We start from the raw sequence: 21,270 nt of genomic DNA, 5'->3' as shown, positions 1-21,270 counted from the left end.
TATTCCGTTTATATGATTTATTTATGAAATCAAACAACACAAGTGACTATCACTTCTAATTAAGTAAGCACACCAGGGTAAATCTATTAAAGTTTTAAATACATCGGAAAGAACCTCTATTTGTGGTTAATAAACTTTAAACTGCCATTGCATTGATATCAGTTGGGCTGCCTTTCAGTTGCTGTACGGCTGGCTGCAGTGTCATCATTCTGGCCGTCTGTTCTGTGAGCAGCAAAGTCTATTGTGGTAATGAGTGCTGGTGCCCTGCGCGTGTGGGGGAGGACTACTGGTAAGATAAACAAGCACCCAGTCATCGCAGAGGAACATGGCGGCAGTGCTGTTACACTACCGATTCCAGAATCCGAAGGTCCTGACATAGCAGTTTATATTTATGGGACTTCAAGTTACGGTAAGTTATTTAGAGTAACTTACAATGAATATATTTGGTAGGGAATAAGTATGTTTTTGTGCAGTTAGTTAAAATTAATGCTGTACAATACAAATGTCAGTGTGCATCGGCGAGCGGCGTTGTCGCTTATCTGAAGCAAGATAGCTACAGTATTTCGTTAGATGGTTCGGGGATGAGTCCTACACTAGTTCAGCTTTACAACGTGCTTTTTAATTAAGTTCAACTTTAAACGTGTTAACTTAGTATTGTAAATCAGATTTTGTTTGGCTTGCGAGTTTGGCTAATGGGTTTCAGTTTCACATAGAAAAGTTGAAGGAGATTTCTATTTGCAGATTAATTTGAAGATCGCGTATTGAACATAGCGCCATGCCCACAGCGGACATGATGGTAAACATTGCAAGGAGTTCGAGGATTTAACTGCATCATGCAAACGAGGTTATTGAAACCAAAAGAACATTTGTGGTTGAAGGACCGAACGTCACTGTGGCTTACGAGTTTAAGTAGGAAATCCTCTGCAATTAAGGCACACATTTTCGATTGTTATTCTGTCTGGTGAACGATGTGACACTGTCTATTGGAAACGTTTGTGATCTGAAAGCTGCAACATTGGAACGTTGACACGCTCAGAATATCAGTTGGTCTTCCTGAACTGTTCGTCAACCTTTACCCGTGACGTCATATGGCGAACGTGATATAAGTCTTCCCATCAGATACTGTTCCAAAATAAAACTCGCTTTATTTTTTTTTATATTGACAATGGGATCTCCTAATTTAAGTGTTGACGGTTCATGAGGGACTATTATCTCGACCGTTGGAACAACTATCTCAATAGTCTTCATTTCTGTTTACTCAGTGAATCATGATGAATCATCGGATTGAATTGCTAGTTTGAGTTGCATGGAATGGCTTCCAATCGAATACAGAGCCAGCGGACCAACAATGACTTGGCCTGCAGAAAGCTGGCCATATGGCAATTTCATCCATAGGCAAATTCTCCATTAAATCAAAGTGCTATTTGAGTTCTAAAGATTGTCTACCAATAGCCTTTTTCCCCCAATCTTTTAATGGTTGGCTAGTGGCCTTCGTTAGTCCTTTAAATACTATTTGTTATCTGCTGCTGTTATACACTGTAGTGAACTTTGAAAGGTATTGCATCACGCTGCTGATTAACATGTACTGTCTTTTCCCTATTCTCATTATTGAATGTGTAAATGGTGCACTACTTTGTATTATTTAGTTTTTTGGTCTTATTTTGCCTAATATTTTATAGCCTTTTCATCCAGAGGAATTGGCTTGTGCTTGAAACATACAGTGCATGACACTACAGTGAGTAATTTGGGAGTGATGCCATTGATTTGCATAGCTTTACAACTGCAACAGCGCAGGACTGGATCTTAACATTAGTTTGGCAGCTGTCCGGAAGAGTGATCCTCATCGGCTTGGAATCAGCCAACCATGTGAGCGATGGAGTAGTGCCTGGACCAATGGCAAGAAAACGGGCAGGAGCTCGGCACTTGACAACGCCGTTCTTCTCTAGCAGGTTTTTACAGGCTTAGCCTGAATCTGAATTCCAAGTTAGCGGGTCCACTGATTATCCTCTGTTCCTTTTGCATTTGTTTTACTGTAATGCATTAAAAAGTTGCATAGTCCCAACATAATACTCACCTAGTTCCTAATTTCCTTGAATGATCATTGAAATTGTAGGGAGTTGCTTCATGTGCTGTGGTCACATGACTATGGGAAGGCCCTCTCTCTTTCGTGGATAGAAATGTTATTTTTCTTTGGAAGTCCCCAGCAAAGCTCCATATGCAATCTACCACTGTTCATACAATGAAGGCCCGGACTGGATGGAAAGACTGGTTGACAGAAAAAGTCACATGATGATTTTCCTTAGAATGCATTCGTGCCATTGTTACTAAAGAGGGATTTTCACACACACACAGCACCAATAGGTACTCACAGCCAGCTTACAACCCATTGGGCTGAACTGTTCCTAGGCCCCACAGCGAACTAGAGCGAGTGACTGAGAATGCTGCAGAATGAACCGGTGGTCCGGGAGCCAAGTCCAGGGTTGCATAACAAGTGCTAATTTGGTTTGAGCCGTGGCCATAATTCTGCGTCTCTGTGACAGGGCCCTGGTGATAAAGTGGCCCCTGTGCTACACCCAGTGGCACCAGCGGCCAGGCCCGGCTGGCTTGGATGCAACCTCTGCTTGGTCGGCTTGCTTTGCAGGACCGTTCAGGGTTGTTTTGGGGAATCCCGAGTTGCTCTGAGAAGAGCTTCTTCACACATACGTGTGTGTGTGTTTGGGAGCACGTCACCTGTTAACCTCCCTGTCCATTAGGACTGTTCTGTTTCCAGGGATTGCATGACGTAGCCTGGAATAATCTAGATAATTCAGTGGTATGCATATGGAAGTCTTCCCAACCTGACCTCCTGATTGTGCCATATTGGCTATGGATTTTTCAGGTTTTGAGTTGAGATGGATGTTTTACAGTTATACATTTTGCTATTCGCAGGTGGCGTACTCAATGTAATCATTCCTGACGTTAGAACCGAAGGCAATATGCACTTTTTGCAATACCATAATTACTTCAGGTTGCTAAGGCTGGACACTTGCTTTCTGTTGTAATTCTGAAATAAAAGCTTTTAGTCTGTTTACTCAGCACATACTTTAGCAGTGCACAGTTCCCGTACATCCAGTTCACCATCCAGTACCATCTGGTTGCTTGGTAACACTAAATAATAATAGCCTGGAAGTAGGTATTGCAGCAAGCTTGTATGTGTAGGTAGGTAGGTAGGTAGGTAGGTAGGTAGGTAGGTAGGTGCGTGCATACATGCGTGTGCATACACAATTTAAGGACAATTACATGTGCTTTACTGTGGTATTTCTTGATAATCAGACTTATAACTAGAAACCTAAAATGCCTAGAAAACACTACAAAGAGGAAAGGGGGGATGAGTCAACAGATCCAGGATCAGACGTACCGCTTGGAAGGCTTGAACTGTTTGAGAAAAATTTGATCTGATGTCTGATTTGTGCGGGGGGGGGTGGGGGTCAAAGTCTACCTCAGACAAATGGAAACGAATGGCCAGCATTGTGTGTCAACTCAATTGAGTAATGACTTGTAAGCACTTGGCCAAAGATCAGAGACGGCTGCCCAGGCTGTGAGGCCCATATCTTCAAGCCTTCAACCAGGAGAGGTGTGTGTGTGTGTGTGTGTGTGTGTGTGTGTGTGTGTGTGTGTGTGTGTGTGTGTGTGTGTGTGTGTGTGTGTGTGTGTGTGTGTGTGTGTGTGTGTGTGTGTGTGTGTGTGTGTGTGTGTGTGTGTGTGTGTGTGTGTGTGTGTGTGTGTGTGTGTGTGTGTGTGTGTGTGTGTGTGTGTGTGTGTGTGTGTGTGTGTGTGTGTGTGTGTGTGTGTGTGTGTGTGTGTGTGTGTGTGTGTGTGTGTCATATGACTGGACCCAATCAATTGAGCTGGGTGAGCCAGCGTTGCTCTTTGAGCCGTCCTGTCATTGGCTCATTCCAGAGGGAAAGAGTGGTGAACTCCTCCTGACCGAGGATCAGCTGTGAGGAACATGGAACTTAAACACAGAACATGTGACGATGGGCCTGTTGAGAGGCACACTGCTTACATTTCATTAAAGTTTTATAGAAGAGTTAAATGTTTGTTTTTGCTCTCGTCATCATGAATGGGCTACATTTAATTTACTCTTTGGTCAGTTATAGTTCTTTTGGGCAGAAGTGTCTGGGAATGAGATTAGCCTGGGCATAGCTTGGAGTTCTATTTTGAATTGTTCCTTTCAAATTGATTATCATCTATCACCTGAAAGCTGACATTGTGGGCTGCACTCCCCCACCCATCCCCTCTCTGTCTCTACCCGGTGCTTAGCTGTGTTCTGTGCGGATCATGTTACACCAGCAGGAAAGCACTGCGGCTCTCAAACACACAGCATCACATGCTAATCCTGACGTTCTGACCAACCGGGGAGATTTGACCTGTCCTTGTTAAGAGCCGGAGTTTCTGTGTCACTGATGCGTGCGTGTGCAACAGCAGCGCCTGTGTTTAGTTTGATATATATATATTATATTTTTTGTGTGGCTTTTTGAATATTAAAAGTTGTGATGGGTATAGATCTAGAACTATGGGCAATGAGAAAAGCCAGACTGAAATGACCAAGCTCTGTTGGAGTTCTATTTATTAAATTTTTGTGTGGAAAAGGGTTTTGTCTATTGTCTGCACATGCCCTATAGAAGCAAACTAACCTCATCTAATAACAGAAGCTCCTATATTTTCAATTCATTTCCGATGGGTTCTGTGGAGGACTTGGAATACGTCAGAGCACCTGCTTGCGTCTGCTGCGTCTCATACGGTCAGCGGCCTGATGGTGAATCATGCTTGGTGCTCTAGTCACAGGGCTGAGTCTCCACTGCATTGGCCCAGCCCCAGCCTTTTAATTCAATAGGGGTCGTTCCACCTCAAAACACACAACTTTGTGAACTTTAACTCCCAACATCACTGATTGTTGTGTAATTTGACCTTGGAAATATTGAGCTAATTTATTGCACTCAAATTGACCATTTAAAGGATTAATGTAATATTAACTACCAAAGTTCGTTAACATGCAAAATGAAAGTGCGAATACAATGCCTTGGGCTAGTTTTCAGAACATTCTCCATTTTAGTTTTTTTTTAAAGACTATAATTGATTAAATGTTTATTGCCAACAATCTGCACACTATATCCAATAATGGAAAAAGAGGTGCATTTAACACCAACGACACATTCCCAAATCGCAGGTCATGGTTGGAAACTATTTATTTTGTAACCTCATTAATCACTCCATTTTAAATTTAGGATGAGATGCTGTCATGGCTTGGCTAATAGTCACCTGTATACAGTTTTGTTTGTATCTCATCAGTTAGATTGTGAATTATCTCGGGAGTGCCCCATTCTTTGGAGAGAACCCACTGCTACTGTTATTGCAATGAGTTCATTTTAACATATGCTTAGACTACTTTTTGCATCAAAAAAAGTACTCTGGTTGAGACACTTTCACAAAAGTGGTGCATTTTCAAAAGTTTTCTCACTTGCACCCTTTTGACTGTTGCCTGTTTCATTTCTCCTCTAGTGTTATTTATTTTAAATGTTATCTACACCAGGGGTTCCCAAACAGCTCATTGAGACCCCTTGACATACTCAACATACAGTGCTTATATTTGGTGTCACACACTGGCAGAGAAGCTTTATATGGCAACATCTTTCAACTAGCAGCTTTACTTCTAGTCAATGCATTTGCAGGTATTGCCGCTGCTTAATTTTCAGTCCGTAATAAAATCTTTATGAAAACGTCTTTGAACTATGGTGCAAAATTGTGTCCTGCTGACGTCAATGACATTTGCTTTATAATATGACAGTCAAATAAAAGGCTAAGCATTAAAAACATTTAAGATGCATCTCTACCTTAATTGGATAGTTTTTAATAGTTTTTCTGTGTAAGTGGTTGGTGTTCACTAAAACTGCACAAAACAGACACATGTTTTTACTTAAAATTATATAGTGTGTTCAATAAAATAAATCAATAACTTAATAGAAAGACATTTTGATATTGTTTAGCACAACTGTGCTATTATATGAAGTTACACTGAATAATATTTTGTGGATTGAAATCTGACATGGTGGAAATGTAAAATTTCCAAATCAAATATTTATAAGACACCAGAAAACCTTTCTTTACCAGCGGGTCTCATGTTTCTCCACAATGTCACGTCCAGCAACATGGCTGTAATCATTTTGATTTAATCCAAAATAATGACTTAATATTGGTTGCACTGAATAAGAATTTCCTGGGTTTTAATTATTTAAAACGATTCTGCATAGAATGTCTTGCCCATATTGCAGTTTAGTGAAATAGACCAATGCAAAAGCATGGCCAGCATAATTTTTTTACTAACATTTATAAATACTGTTAATTTTGACAGACAAACCTTGAAACTATCTGCGGAGGGTTGTACCAAATGACTTCAGTTTCAGTGCCCTTAACCCCTACGCCACGGTGCTATACATTTGCCCATGTCGCTATAGCATCTCAACATTAGATCATTTTGTCACGCATTAACATCATGCCAAGTTTGAATATTTCGCAAGACATCATTAAGCATTGTGTTAATCTGACTAACATTTCTTAAGTTGACATCCACCACAAATAGTGTCTATAAAATGTATAGCTTTTGGCTCTGGCCGTTTTAACAGTTTATTAGCCAGTAGTAGGCTTGCTAGTATCTACTAACTTACTACCTAGTCATAAGAATTGAGCAATTTCTAGCGAGACTGAAGATGATATATACCCTCCCAAAGCTATTTCATGCCACAAAAACATTCATTTTTCTTTCATAGGTGAATGACATCGATACAGTAACTATCAATATAGGTGAAGATAACTGACTTTTTCGTCATGTGAAGAAAACGAGAGAATAGTGGAAAACCGAGTGTTTTACTGCCCAAGGGGTTTGATCTAGCCTTAGTGATGGCCAAAACAAGGCTTCATTAGCGTTATTTTAGCAGCAGGATATTATGCTGGCAGCACTCAGATTTTCTTTGTCACAATAAAAGCCATCACTGAAATTTATAAAACAATATAGTTAACAATCTAGTCTGTAAAAAAGAACAGATACGAACAATATTGGAACGGACATTAAACAATGTACAGACCAGATTGCTAACTATATTGCCTTATATATTTAAACTATGGCTTTTTGTCTGAAAAATAAATTCTCAGTTAGGGCTGCTAGCATAGTATCCTTCTGCTAGAAGAACAGTAATGAAGCCTCGTATGGCCGTCACTATCTAGCCTATATTACCCCAAAAAGCATGCATGGATGTGTACTTCGAAAAAGAGAGGTTTCCACGATTCTCTTGTCTTCACATTTGAGAGAACAATTCTCACTTGACAAAAAAGTCTGTTATTGTCTCCTTTGTTGATAGTTATTGTATCAGTGTCATTCACGAATGAAAGAAAAACTAACGTTGTTGTGCCATGAAATGGCTTTGGAAGTGTAAAGTTAATCTTCAGTCTAGCTAGCGATTGTCTAATTCTTAACCATTCCGAGTAGTAAGTTAGTAGATTCTAGCAAGCCGGAGCCATATAGTTCATAGATGCTATTTGTGGTGGAAATAAACTTACTAAGAAATGTTATCAACCCTCCGCATGCGTGTAGCTTAGTAGCGTATTGGTTAAGGACACAGCCTGTCACATGGGAGACCCCGGTTAGAATCCAGCGAGGGCAACAACATTCATCCCTTATAATTGCAGACTGGGTGAACTAGGCTTGCACTGTTCCTTTTCTTGTTTAAACATTTGTTATTTGAATTACTCCAGTCCATGCAGGTGAAGCAGTTTGGTTGACAGACAAATGTAGGGTGCAGGACACGATTTTGCCGGCAAACTGAATGGTGGACATGAAAGGAGGCTTGGCTTCTTGCCATCATGATATGACATGCATTACATTTGTGTTAAGGCTATTTATAACTTTAAATTACGGAATTCATAGGGGCTACTATGGAGGAACTTTTTAATATTATTCAATGACTGAGAGTTAACTAACTCAAAGCCAACTCAAGGTTGATGTTAGCAAGCTAACAAACTCTTGGACAGATAGGTACCAGAATCAAGGAAATGTTTCCCTTTGTAATTAATTCTGCCGTGTTGGTCTGATGCTTTTTTTCTGCCGGCTAATCTGTTTATGTAAAATAAATCCCAAAATGTAATTTTGTTGCTGTAAAGGTAGGCATGCCCATTCTCTTGTTGAACTGACTTTTTGAGGACAAAGCAGGAGTCGTATATAAGTTTGGTAAATGCCCCTGGTGTAATTGAGGTCAGCAGATACTTAGTACTGCCGCTTCAACACTGAAGTAATGGAAAAGGCTGAAAATGAGGTCAGTTTAAGAGGACAACTGTTGATAGAAAGATTGCAGAATTAGTAACACACATTGCGCATGCCATTTTATTTCATTGTTAGAGATGTTGGCTCTCAGTGCCCATTCCTACATTGTGAAGATTTAAGTTATACATGTAAGCCATGTAGACACCTGTAATGTAGACAAAGAAATTATCCTTAATGTAATGAGAAATTCTCTAACCAATAACTGTAAAAATAAATCTCAGAAAATGAAAATCACTGAGCAGTTGTGGCTTTCAGTGCCTCACCATGTTATTGTATTTTGTTAGAAAAAGGACACTTCTCAAAAGCATATTGTTCAGTCTTAGGCACATAAATTATTTTGTAGGTGCATAATGCCATAGTCATTGCATAGTGCTAGCAGGGTGGAAACTTACAGGGTGGACATTTGTAGCCTAAATTAGTGTAGCTATGTGAGGGATTTGAGATTGAGGTAGCATAATGGTAACCACTTGAAGAGGATTTAAGTGTGTGTGTGTGTGTGTGTGTGTGTGTGTGTGTGTGTGTGTGTGTGTGTGTGTGTGTGTGTGTGTGTGTGTGTGTGTGTGTGTGTGTGTGTGTGTGTGTGTGTGTGTGTGTGTGTGTGTGTGTGTGTGTGTGTGTGTGTGTGTGTGTGTGTGTGTGTGTGTGTGTGTGTGTGTGTGTGTGTGTGTGTGACAAATACTCTATAAATGTACCTAACAGGATGTAAATATGAGAAGGCATACTAACCATGAAACATGGAAATGCTTAAATCAAGTGTTTAGAATTATTAAGCTTGCACTATAGTTTTCCAAACATAAAATAATAATCTTCCTGAATGTGGTGTATTTATGGGAGATAAATACACACTAAAAGGTTGGAAAGTGAGCTCGAGGACAGAAATCTTCTGTATAGTAATAATGAATACAATAATCGTGCACTCGTTTTCAAGAAACAGTCAAAGATGTGATTTTCAAAACGCAATGCCTTTAATTATGGGGACAGTGAAGCATTTTGCTTTTGGGACTGTACTCCAAAAGATTAGAATTTCAAGTCAAGCAATTACTATGAAGTTAAAATATAGATTCTCAACTTTTATTTGTGTGTTTGTTTGTGCTTGGTTTGCCGTTTAGAAATAAAGAGCAGTGAGTCAATTGTTTTGGACAGATTAATATACTGTTTAAGTTAAGCACTCATTTTGTACTTGGCTACATATAATCTGCATGTTTTAACATCAGTTATTCTAGCTTTTGTTCTGTCTTCTCATCTACAAAATGTTTGTGTTTATTGGATTTAAATCTGGATTCTTTCCACTTTTTGAGAAGCAGAGCTGCAGCTCAAGCACGCAAGTGGAGATTATTCGTCTGTGAGTGATATATTTGAGGGATCGCAACCTGCCTGATTGCTTATCTCTTCACTGTTCCAGTTCATAGTAGCTGTCTTGACTGCTAAACTGAACTAATCACAGCAAATTAATGATAGCTAGGCAAATTAAGAAGAACAAGTTTGAAATGCCATTCAGATTATTAGCTGGTTAGCAAGCCAACCTATCTGTTTGCTCTTGGTGCTGTAGCCTGTTTTTCTCACTGAATTTGGTTATTTTAATTTCATAATATATTAATTAGTCATATCGCCTAATAACTTGCCACACGAAAGCTCTATCCTCTACGCAATAATGTGGCCTATTGCGTAGAGGATAACATGTTCTATCCTTTATGGAGGAAAGCAGAATATGCTTATTTGCATAGACATTTCATTAAGAAACTGAAAAGGCAGTAATGGAAGCGTGTGCGTGCGTGTGCACGTAGATCATATGGCCTTGGTCAAACCTCTGACCGGTGTGGTGTGGAGGGCCTGGTCTTAGGGGCAGCTGTCCTCCCCACGCCTTCCTGTCCTCTCCGGGAGCAGGTGCATTTTTAAGTGCTGTCCGGTTTGAGACTAAAACCTGCTTCAGCCTGTTGTAGACTCCACAACTGAATGAGCCGGGCCAGTCATACAATACCAATCTGAGGAACCTCTCCTGAAACACACGCGCGGCCAAGCAAGCCCCGGCAGATGTTTATAGTTGGACGTTCCAGGGGATATTGGCTTCCCCTTTTTCATTCGCTCTCTCACTGCGGTGCTTTCGGTTGTTGGACTCAGTTTCGTGTCATGCTGCTCACATTGAGGTCACCAAGTTGCACTGGCACCCGCACATTCAATCAACTGCAGAAGGTGTAGAGCTTTGCTTTTTCTCTGTCTTTTCTGTGTCCTGTCTCACTCCTTTCAAACCAGTTGAACTTTCCTTACACTGACTTTCGTTTGTGAGAATCTGACTACCATCGTAGTGCCTCACAGTGACGACCCATAATGCCTGCAGGAAACCACTGGGAGACGTTCACTTAGAACAATGCGTTTTACAGGCCAAAGTGAGTCAGCAAAATCGACTGTTCTCAGTCCTATTTCTACTCTAAAACCAGCTAGTGTTTTCCCATCACTAAGATTAGCCTTGACCAAGCCAGAGCAGGGTCCTGTTCATGTAAGCTGAGGCAAGTCGATGCAGCAGCATCCCCCGGATGCTGTAGTCAACTGTAGAGAATACTACTCGGACCTAAGTTTCCTGGAAATGACTGTCCTACAGTGGTACTGGCGGTCGCTTCTCTACGACAACGAGACCATTGGCTGTTCTATATTCCATGAAACAGCTGTAAAGCAAAATGTGGAGGTCGTTATGTAATGATCTGCAAAGTGAAAGTGAAGAGAGACCTCTGCAGGTTGACGGGCCAGGGAAACGAAAGCCAGCTGCCTCCTGTTTAAGACAGACAGACACACACACACACAGTGCCTCCGCCTCTTTTGCCAACCCATTATTGCCTCTGCGTTGTGTCATGTGACAAGAGCAGGCCATTATCTTGGTGCAAAAGGAAACCACTTTTCGGGGGCCGGGTGTCAAAAGCTATTGGAATTTTCGAGTGTTCCACTCTCTGGCTGTGCTGGATTTTCCGTGGGGAGGGGGGCGTGGCGAGGCAGCAGTGGGGGGGGAGGGGATTGGAGCTCATCAGGGCCGGCGGCTCGGAGGGGATTTGGGCTTCAGTTTGTCAGCTGTCATTAGGAGCAGATGACACGGGAGGTAATCTGCTGTTTGCGCACGTTCCTCCTCCAGCATGTGCTTCTGTCTACATTACTGTGCGGCGCCTAGGGCGCTGTGACCGTCGGCCTGCCCCAGAACTCAACGACACTCTGCGGTACTGGTGGACCACTGGCCCTTTTTTCTGGTGAATTGGAAACTACAGTTGCCATGGGTCAGTCGCTGGACTTATGGACCCACATTCGGTTAAAGGGGTGAGTACTTAAGGAATGGCATGAAGAAAAAAGTTGCAATGCTAGATGACAGTTGCTTATGTAGAAATGTTCAGTTTGTTGCCGTTTTGTTCTTAAGCACTTGCCTGTGTGAGCTTTCGCCTGTGTTGGTGCTTTTAAAACACAACAAACCGTGACTTGTGTTACGGATGTCCACAGTACATTCCATTAGCTTTACGTTATGTGGTTTCAGCCGCCTGATCACTGCTGACGTGACCTGAGCGGAGCAGGGCCCGCCCCTTGTAAACAACCCGCAAAGTCCACAAGTCTGATCAGGGGCCTGGGATTCAACTGTTCTGTGTGGAGCGCCTTTTTGCCAAGAATGCTATGCCTGAATAACGGTGGACGGTTTCACTCTGACAGTGGGGAATCAAGGCTTCTGTATCCTGTCGTGATAGATGGGAGGGGCCGGGCGTGTGTCTCAAATGGCATGCTATTACCTATTAAGTGCCTTCTCTCTAGGGACTGTCTAGATTTTCTTTTCTTTCAACAGTCATGCAGTAGCCATGCTACTAGTCATGGGGCATCCCTTCCAAGGCGGGCTGAGAAAGGTGAACTTGGCTCTTTAACACCCAGCCTGCACTTTGCCTGGCACAGCATAGCATAGGGGATAAAGAGGTGCCCCTGACAGTCAACAAATCTTCCATGTGACTCTGCTCTGCCAAGCAACGCGGCTGCTGGGTCTGTCTGCCCGTTTGATTTCCGAGCCCGTGTGGTGTAGCCTGAGTGCGAGTCATTTTTGCCCTGTCACTCGTTTGGCTCGCCAAGTAGGGCTGTGTAGTAAGCAAACACGGATCTGTAACCAGGCTCTCCAAATGGCTGTCTGTCCACCGATGCTGCTTAGGTTTGCGTCAAAGCCAGCGTGAGACCGGTGTTTACAACGCTGCTGTGAGGCAGCCATTAATTTTGTTGGCCTTATTATGTCCACTGTAAAGTTGCCGTGTGACGGGATTCCTCTCCATGTGCTGGCAGATGTGGGAGCCACAGGGTAGACGTGTGTGTTCTGTGGTATTGATCCGGCTCCATCCCGAATGCAATCAAACATGGGTCGAGTCCTGCTTTTGCAAATGGCATCCTATGCTGAAAGTAGTGCACTGCTTTGACCAGAGTCCCCCTGGCCTGTGTAGACAATAGGGTATCATTTGTGACTGCCATTGCCAAGCCCACACAGGCTGTAATGAGTGGTTCTGCCTGTTATTTCCATGTTTCCTTCCATCAGCCCGTTAAGCATAGCCTAATCTTAATAAAAAACGTTTTAAAAAAGGAGGGAGGGAGAGAAATTAAACCAATTTGATATGCTCTGTCAGTGTACAGAAATGGATCTCTGAATTAGTCCAAATTATAGTTTTAAGTAAATTACTGTGTTTGACTGGTTGCTTTTATTCAAATAGCAATTTGGGCTTTGAGTTGAGAGAGGGCCGAAGTGGGTCATTGACGATGAGCGTACTGGGACTTGTACTCCATTTCGCAGTACACACACAGCCGTTTGCTGCGCATTCCAGCACACAAGTGTCACAAGCCCCTTGGAAAATGAAGAAAACACAATTTAAAGGCTGTTAAAAATGCCTGTCCTGATTAACTGCAGTGGACACAAGGCTGAGCAGATAACATCTGCCTGGTTCTACACTGTCAACATGAGTGACTCCTTTTCTTTTTAGGAACTTCAACAGTCTTCCAGATATTCTATTTCGTTTTAGGATTCACAAAAGAAGTGTTTTCAAACTGAACCAAGCGGGTGTGTATCAGAGTTTCCCAAAATGTATTCTTATAAAGCAGCGTATGTTTTTATTCTTGTTTTTTTTCCTTACAAATATTCCCAAACGTCAAACAAACCATGCAATAATTGATTTTGAGTGTCTGTGTCTCAGTATAAATTGTCGAACAGAATGAAATAGATTGTCGAATTTGTAATTCAGTAATATTAGAGAATTGATCAGGTGTTTGAATATGTATGCATGACATTGTATAGGCATGTAAGTGCCCCAGTTACCTGTGCTCATATGCTATTTTGCCACCTGGGACATGCCCAGAGCTGTCCACTGAGGATTGAAAGGGACGCCCAGCCTCTTGGATTAGTGTTGACTGCCTGATTGTTAGGCTCTTGGTTGTCTGAGATTTTCCAGTCACAATGATATACTTTCTTCAGAGACACCTGTCTGAATCAAGCCTATGTAAGTGGACCTATTCCTTGGGGGTCTGTCATACTCAATCACTCTAGGCTCTTTGGTGATTCTTCAAGCGGAGGAGTCGTGAGACTGTTTTGAGCTGTACTCTCTTCTGTGATGCTGAATATAATGGACAACATACAGCTTTAGTAGCCTACTTATTGAAATTATCTCTTGTCCAGAACCGTTTATCGGCATTGATGTGCGAACTCTGGGGCGCATGTCTAGATTTGTTTCCAAAAATCACTGACATTTTCCCCAATTTAGCCAGAGAAGCAGATTAGACTAGACCTATAGTGATTATTATACAGTTTAGCAGTCTACTACAGACTTATGTTTGCCAGGTAAAAAATGGGTTGTACTTTGCGTCTATGGAAAAATGCTTTGTTTTCAAAATTCAAAGGTAGAGTAGTGTTACATATTGTGGGTAAAAAAATGTAAGTCTGGTGCCTCAGGACCAGTTCTACAAAGTACCCGTTTCAGTTGTTGGAACACTGCTTTGTCATTCCATGACCACTTCACCAAGGTGGCTCTCAACTTAGTCACGTTGGGCATTGGGGAGTCTGTGCAAGTACCTGGGTACTAATCGCAAATGATTTAGAAAAGCTCGTACTTCTTTAACAGACCATGCCCACTCCCAGATAGACTCCACTTATTTAATTCACAGGCCCGTGAGACCGAGATACCCAATCAAATGGGATCTTCATACAAGTGAACATGTTTTCCTAGAGCGGAAATGGACAGTGAATGTAGTTGCCCATGTGGTTAAGGTTCAGGAAGTGTCCGCCTAGACAATGCACTGCAGGATTACTCAAACACACCCGAGGCCAGATTTCACTCACCTCCATTCTAACATAATGTATAATCTCACGCCCCCCTCTCTCTGTGTACATCATGTTGTATGAGCTCTGTGTTGTCAGAAACACCTGGTGTCTGTAGGTCGTGTTCCTCCTGCAGTGGCCAGAGGCCTCCCTGAATCTCCAATACGGGCCGGTGGGCATACGTTCTCTGGGTTATGTCTGCTCTTGCTCAGGGGGCCCGTTGCACTTGCTTTGCCACAGCCTCTTGAATAGGTTAAAGAGGATAAAGTATTTTCCCCAGAAGCTGGGCTATCGGTAAGTGATTCACCACCCTTACTTTCATGGTACACTTGGCTCCCAGAGTAACTAACCTAACCGGCTCCACTGGATATGTGCTTGAATACAAGAGACTGACATCACTTCCTGGCATAACTCTCAGTCCTTTACTAAGTGCGACTCTACTCAGGTATTGACTCAGGTATTGTGATAAGCTGAGTCGATACCTCTCCTTGGAATTTTACATTATGGCAGGGTACCAATCATGGCAGGGTACCTGTCAGCACTCCAGCATTGTGGAGAACACCTACATGCTTACTAGCCCCTCTGATCTGAGGAAGGCCCGCTGGGAATGGGTTCGTAATCCAAGGGGATGCTGCCATTACTTATTCCACTGTTTTGTCGACGCCTGGGACAGTCTCTCTCTCTGTTTTCTGATGGCTGCTCCCTTGGCATCGGTTCTGGAATTACTGTACGATCCCCACAGGTCTAAGGTGCAGCCATTTTGGGGGCTTCTTTACATGGGGTGATGGTAACCTTGTCAAACGTGCCAGTTCTGAGGTCCATTATGCTGAACTTTTAAATGTCATCTTTTCAACTATGTTACCAGTGCTTGGCTGCATCCACCAACGTATTCTAACGAGTGTGCTGACCTGGATGCTGGGATGTGGTCAAAACAGGAAGCCATTTTTTTTATATTGCAAAGAAATCAAAATGATTTCATGTATTTCAACGGTCAAGGAATAAAATGAGAAGGGAAAACAAATGGGGAACTTAGCTAGGGCGTTAACATTGTTTCTGGGGTGTTTCTTTCTCTTGTCATAATTCTCTCTCATGGTACCTTGGCAGTCTCTCTCTACCTGTGGCAGATGTGAGGGCTGTGTTTATGGACTCCTGTGAAGTCACCTGGGATTTCCTCTGATACTCAGTTGGCCGCACAGCCACATCACAGGCCTCATTTGAGCTCCGATTGTTTGTTCACGTGCAACATGAAGAGCAACTTAAATGCAGAATCTGTGATGGGTTGGGTCTTTTTAATGAAGGTCTCTTCCTCTACCATTAGTTGTCCAATACTACTACTCCTACTACCACCTAATAATTAGTGTGCTTTTGAAGCATCAGACAAGCATGGGGCATGTAGTAATTTTATGAAAACAAGTGTGTCCATTATATGGTAAAACATGTTTTATCATTTTGACGATCAATTGTTTGAAAGAACTGCCGACTCGGTCAATCTAAATTTGCTTTAGTTGTTACAGGCCTAATCCGAAATGGCTTTTTACTGTGGCCTGTCGAGCTGAAACCTAGAGCACTATGTTAGGGGATGGGGTGTAATTTACCCAAGGAGAGTGAGGGGACCGAGAGCCATCGGCAGGATGGAGCCCTGATTCAATTTGACCTAAGGGATCAGGCTGATAATGGCTGGCTCCAGCTCTCATCCATTGTCTGCTGGAATTGATTGGCTGCCTCCTTGGTCACATAGGTTAGAGACTACACGTGTCTATATTCAAGAAATGTTTTAAACATGTGGGCGTTTAGTTTGACATTCTTTTTGTCATTCACTGTTTATTTTGTGGCGTGGCCATGGGGGTGGGAGGGGAGCCATTTAAGTTAAAACATTTTCTCATTAGGATCTCATTTTGTCTAGGCTTGTCTTCTGCGAGTTATTGGAAATGTAATAAAATCTCCATTGTTTTAGTCCACCCAACGGGGGTGATGTCAGGCTTCGTTTTTGCAAGTTGTTTTGGTTCGTGTGTCTTTGTCATCCAGGCAGGAAACAAGGAAAATTGATCAACAGCAGCCGTGAATAGATGAGGCTATTCTGAACTCCAAAAAGCAGTTGGGCTTATCAGACATGTTTTGATGTGTATTGTCCTTAAATTTGGTTGCCCTGGCAAGCCTTAATACTTTTGTCTGAGCCCCTGACCCAGTGGAGACAAGGGGTGAGGAAGAAGAGAAGTCCCATGGGACGATAACTATGACATCATGGTGTTGATCTGGTGTGGGTTAATTCTAAGACCTGAGGGACAAGGGCCTTGACCTCACAGCTCATAAAAAAACATGCTGGACCAGACTGCTCCATCAGTGTCAAAGGCCGACACACTTTCTTGATGAATTAACAGTAATTTAACCTACCGCAAAATGTGGACACACCAGCGTCTTCTCCTCCAAGCCGATACTAATGGAATTAGAGGAGCCAAGTGCCTCACAAAGTAAACCCATTTGAAAACAATTTCGGCCGAGAGAAGACAACAGTTCAGAGGTCAACTGAGCCATTAAAGAATTAACCTGTGGATTGATCACTGCTTCCTAACTGGATTATCTTACCAATCAAAACACTAACAGCTTTTTCAAAGAATTGTGTGTACACGTCTTTGTGTGTGGCGAGAATTTCTTTTTGCTGGACCTCAGCAGACCGGCATGTCAAAAATACTATTTTTGCATCCATTTGCTACTTCGGAATCTGCGAGTGTCATGCCTACATTCCGTTCGGTGTCATGGAAATTGGACGACTAACAAATACGTCAGTGTGTGACTTCATCTCAGACGTAAAAAGCAAAAATTAACAACAGCCATGGGGGGACAGTGACGCAGTTTCTTTAATGCAGGTTCCATCTTTAAAAGCTTCATTGTCTACAACCAGTGCCGTTATTGAGTCCTGGCCAAAGGTTTTTACTCGCTGTCATTTGAAATTACTTCAGCCCTTTTTGATTGGGAACAAGTATTCAAAGTTGGAAGAATATACTAATGTGTAGCGCCCGCATGGGAAAGGATTTGAACCTTTTGAAAACAGACCTGGTCAGTCCTACCTTGTAATGAGATGAAAATATCTACACTGGGCTCTGTCCATGCCTGTATTTGTGTGTTTGCTCTTGAAATGTGTCGCTCCAAATCACAGGGTCACGATGACCCATGGTGCCGGCCTGTCTAGGTCCCAGATCACACCCTATTCCTTACAAAAGCATGCTAACAAGGGGCCGTGTGGGATGCTGCCTCCGTTTACTGCATGTCATGTCTGACCATGCATGTGGCGTTGTACTGCCTGTACGTTAGCACTGAATGGAGTGTGCTCCAAATGTGCCCTAATCCCTTTATAGTCCACGGTAGCCTGTAGGGCTCTGGTCAAAGGTAGAGCACTATCTAGGGAATAGGGTAGCATCTGTGGAACAGTGTACACACACACACACACACACACACACACACACACACACACACACACACACACACACGGGATGCAGATTTCTTTTGGTACATACATATGCTCTCAGTCAAAACTGTAAATGGCATGCCTTTTTCTTGTCTTCTGTGGTTAGTATTGTAGCATGTGCCCCTGCATGGTTTTAACATGGATATGGTGATCAGCATCTAAAGATGCTGCTGCTGCTGCTTCCACTATCAGTTTTATTTCCTGCATATAGCTTTAATATCCCCTCCCCCACATCTTTCTCTCTGTTTCTCTCCTTCGCCTTCTCTCCCTCTCCTATACATTCAAAGGAGCAAGTGATTAATTCGGGTATACATTTGGTGAGAATGCATCCGGGGAGGCTCCTCCTATTTCTTCCCCTCCTCCCGCTCTCACAGGCCCAGCATAGTCTCCGACAGGGATGTGATTCCATTCAGATGAGCGGTGAGATTTGCCCCGGCCGACGCTCTCCTCTTCTTCCCTTTTCTCCTCTCCTCCCCATGAGCGGTGGCAGCGTCCAGGCTGTGCGTTATGTAATGGTCAGGTGATGCGCTGGCCCGGCTTGGTAGCACTACTCTGCTACCCCACCGGCAGCTCAGCTCAATGCTAGGCTAGCTGGGTGTACAATGTCAAAGAGAAGTTACATAAAAGAAAAGCTAGCCAACCAGGAAGCATGTAATGAACCGTTGTTGAACATTACCAACGCCTATCTAGGAATTTGTCATTTTTAAGATGTTTGGAAACTGAGTCGGCATTGTAGTTGGGCAGTCTGGGCAGATACAAGCCAGGTGTATTTTCATGAGTCATCATATGGGAACGGTTTTACAAATCTGTGATGCTTGTTGTTTATGGCAGCCAATCCAGGGAAAGCAGGGCCAATTTTAATGAGGCCAACAGTCTGTCCATTTTGAATCATTCGGTCTCCTCTGTGTTTAAGCCCCTTGTTTTGACAGCGCTCTTACCATGTTACAATTCAGTTGTCTGTCAGTGTAAAGCCAATATCCCTCCACACAGGGTAAGCACAAGACTGGGGAAAGGTCTATTTTGACTAGTTGGGGCCTGTGTCTGAAATGGAACCTTATTCCCTTTTAGAGTGCAGTGCATTGTAAAGGGAATTATGGTGCCATTTGGAGTGCAGCTGGGGTGAAGTGTCCACTCTGCCTCGCTGTGTGTACACCTTTTTTTAAGAGGCCCTATTGCTTCTGTAGTTGATGAACAGGGCGGAGGTGGGGTGTGGACACAAGGCAGCCACACTCTTAGTCCCCAACTCTCTGTCGGCATTTGACAAGACGTGTGAAGTAGATGCCCCTATTGTAACACAGCCACACTTTGCCTTACTGAGGTAAACATCAACACTTCCCACAATTAGGCTTCTCGCACACAATGTATCCCTACTGTGAGATGACTCGCTAGATCTGCAAGAGCTGTGATTAACACCCGGTTTCTCTCAACTGTTCACATTCTCTGCTGGGCAGTTCAACACCTCTTGTTTGCAGTCTTTATCTTGGGTCATTTTGTTGTTAGAACAGTGCTCACCCACATCACAACACATCTGTGTTCATTTTCTTCTTTTTTTTATACCAGCTTCAAATTTTTCTTAAATCCTGTTTTGTTTGGATCCTGCAACAGCCAATTTGCAGGTGCTTGGTTACGAAAAATAAACGTGTTAAATGAGAATGGGACATTCCTACACAAATGAATGGTCCACTGGTTAAATGTATTTATTTGACTGCAAACATTTATGTATAATTTTGTTTGACATTTTGGTATGAAAATGAACCAGAAAAAGAAATAGGCAAGCCTGGTTCGGCTGGCCTGCGGTTCGATAAATGTTGTTGCCCTCACTGGATTCCAACCTGTGTCTCCCATGTGAGAGGCTGTGTCTTTAACCACTACGCCACAAATCCAAACATACACCTAATGTCGGTATAGTGTCTCAACATTAATTTTGTCACGCATTAACATCACACCAAGTTTGAATATTTCGCTAGACACCATTAAGCATTGTGTTAAACTGACTAATATTTCTTATTAAGTTTACCTCAAATAGCATCTATGAACTTGTATGGCTTTTGTCACTGGCTGTTTTAACAGCTTATTAGCCTGTAATAATTGAGCAATTGCTAGCGAGACTGAAGATGACTGAAGATTTAATTTCATGACACAACAATGCTCGTTTTTCATTCATGAATGGCATTGATACAATAACAATCAATATAGGTGACGATAACTGACCTTTTCATAAAGTGAAAAGACAAGAGAATTGTGAAAACCCCTCCTTTTACTGCGCAAGGGTTATGTACTGTATATTACCCAAAAAGCGTGCACAGATGCGTACTGAAAAAAAACACTGGGAATATTTGAAATATAACTGTGAAGTTTTATTTTAGGCTTACTATAATGTAGCTAGTGAAGGTTGCAGCCAGCAAAGCTTTTGTTTATCTTGATCAAATCAGAATGCATATTTAGTTTTGACTATGACAAGGCTCAAACATGGCTCCTCTTGCTTGGCAGTCTGTGTCTCAAATCACTACGCTATTTTGCAAGGGGTAGTCAGACAGTCGCTCTTCTTGGCCGGCTCTGCTTACGCGGTCCGGGCAAATAAAGACCAGAGTGGGGAGGGGAAAAAAGTTGATTATTTTACTGAAGATTTCTTTTTGTAAAAGGCCACTCTAGTTCAACACCTTGTGACCTCCAATACCCCATTGGTGTCAAAGGTTAAGTGTAATAGAGAATAAGTGATTGTCGGCTCACCCTGTGTTTCTATAATGTGAAGTGTCTTCTCTCCCTGTAGTTTGTGATCTTTGCTGAAGATGAGTAGTGCGGCGGACAACACCCCCGACCCTGCTGCCAGGGGAGAGTCCCTGAAGCGTAAAGAATGTGGCCCGGACCTCCTGGGGCCCAGGTAGGATCAACTGACAAACATGACATTACACTTTAACTATTAACAGCGCTACACGGGTCCTGGTCTACTCGCGGGCCGCCTAAGGAATAGTGGATAGTTTGAGATGGGAACTTATGGAATACACACACTCAAATGTACACACAACCGATGTACACACACTCAAATGTACACACAACCGTTAGATTCCTTAAACATGGCTGTAGATCCTTCTTGGATTCAAATGCTTCCACACACACCTCAACCCAAACCAACCAGGTTAACCGTTGTCAGTT

At 42.7% G+C, this 21,270-nt stretch overlaps 1 protein-coding gene across 4 annotated transcripts in view; it reads left to right on the top strand.

Annotated features, from left to right (window-relative positions):
- Nucleotides 1-175: 175 nt before the first annotated feature.
- LOC105018361 (nuclear receptor coactivator 2) overlaps nucleotides 176-21,270 on the top strand; it is a 44,649-nt gene continuing 23,554 nt past the window's right edge. For 2 of the 4 annotated variants that reach the window (XM_010883718.5, XM_020045326.3), the window contains exons 1-2: nucleotides 194-409; nucleotides 20,888-20,998. In XM_010883718.5, the coding sequence (XP_010882020.2) occupies nucleotides 20,907-20,998 (92 nt within the window). In that variant the 5' untranslated portion in view covers nucleotides 194-409; nucleotides 20,888-20,906. Of the gene's footprint in view, nucleotides 410-11,411; nucleotides 11,651-20,887; nucleotides 20,999-21,270 lie in introns of those variants that run through there. The other 2 variants (XM_020045324.3, XM_020045325.3) reach the window with 2 other exon arrangements.

Source organism: Esox lucius, chromosome 3 (genome assembly GCF_011004845.1).
Source record: "Esox lucius isolate fEsoLuc1 chromosome 3, fEsoLuc1.pri, whole genome shotgun sequence".
In the NCBI taxonomy this organism is placed as follows: domain Eukaryota; kingdom Metazoa; phylum Chordata; class Actinopteri; order Esociformes; family Esocidae; genus Esox; species Esox lucius.
The sequence above is the reverse complement of the archived record's forward strand: the minus strand, read 5'-3'. Positions and strand labels throughout refer to the sequence as shown.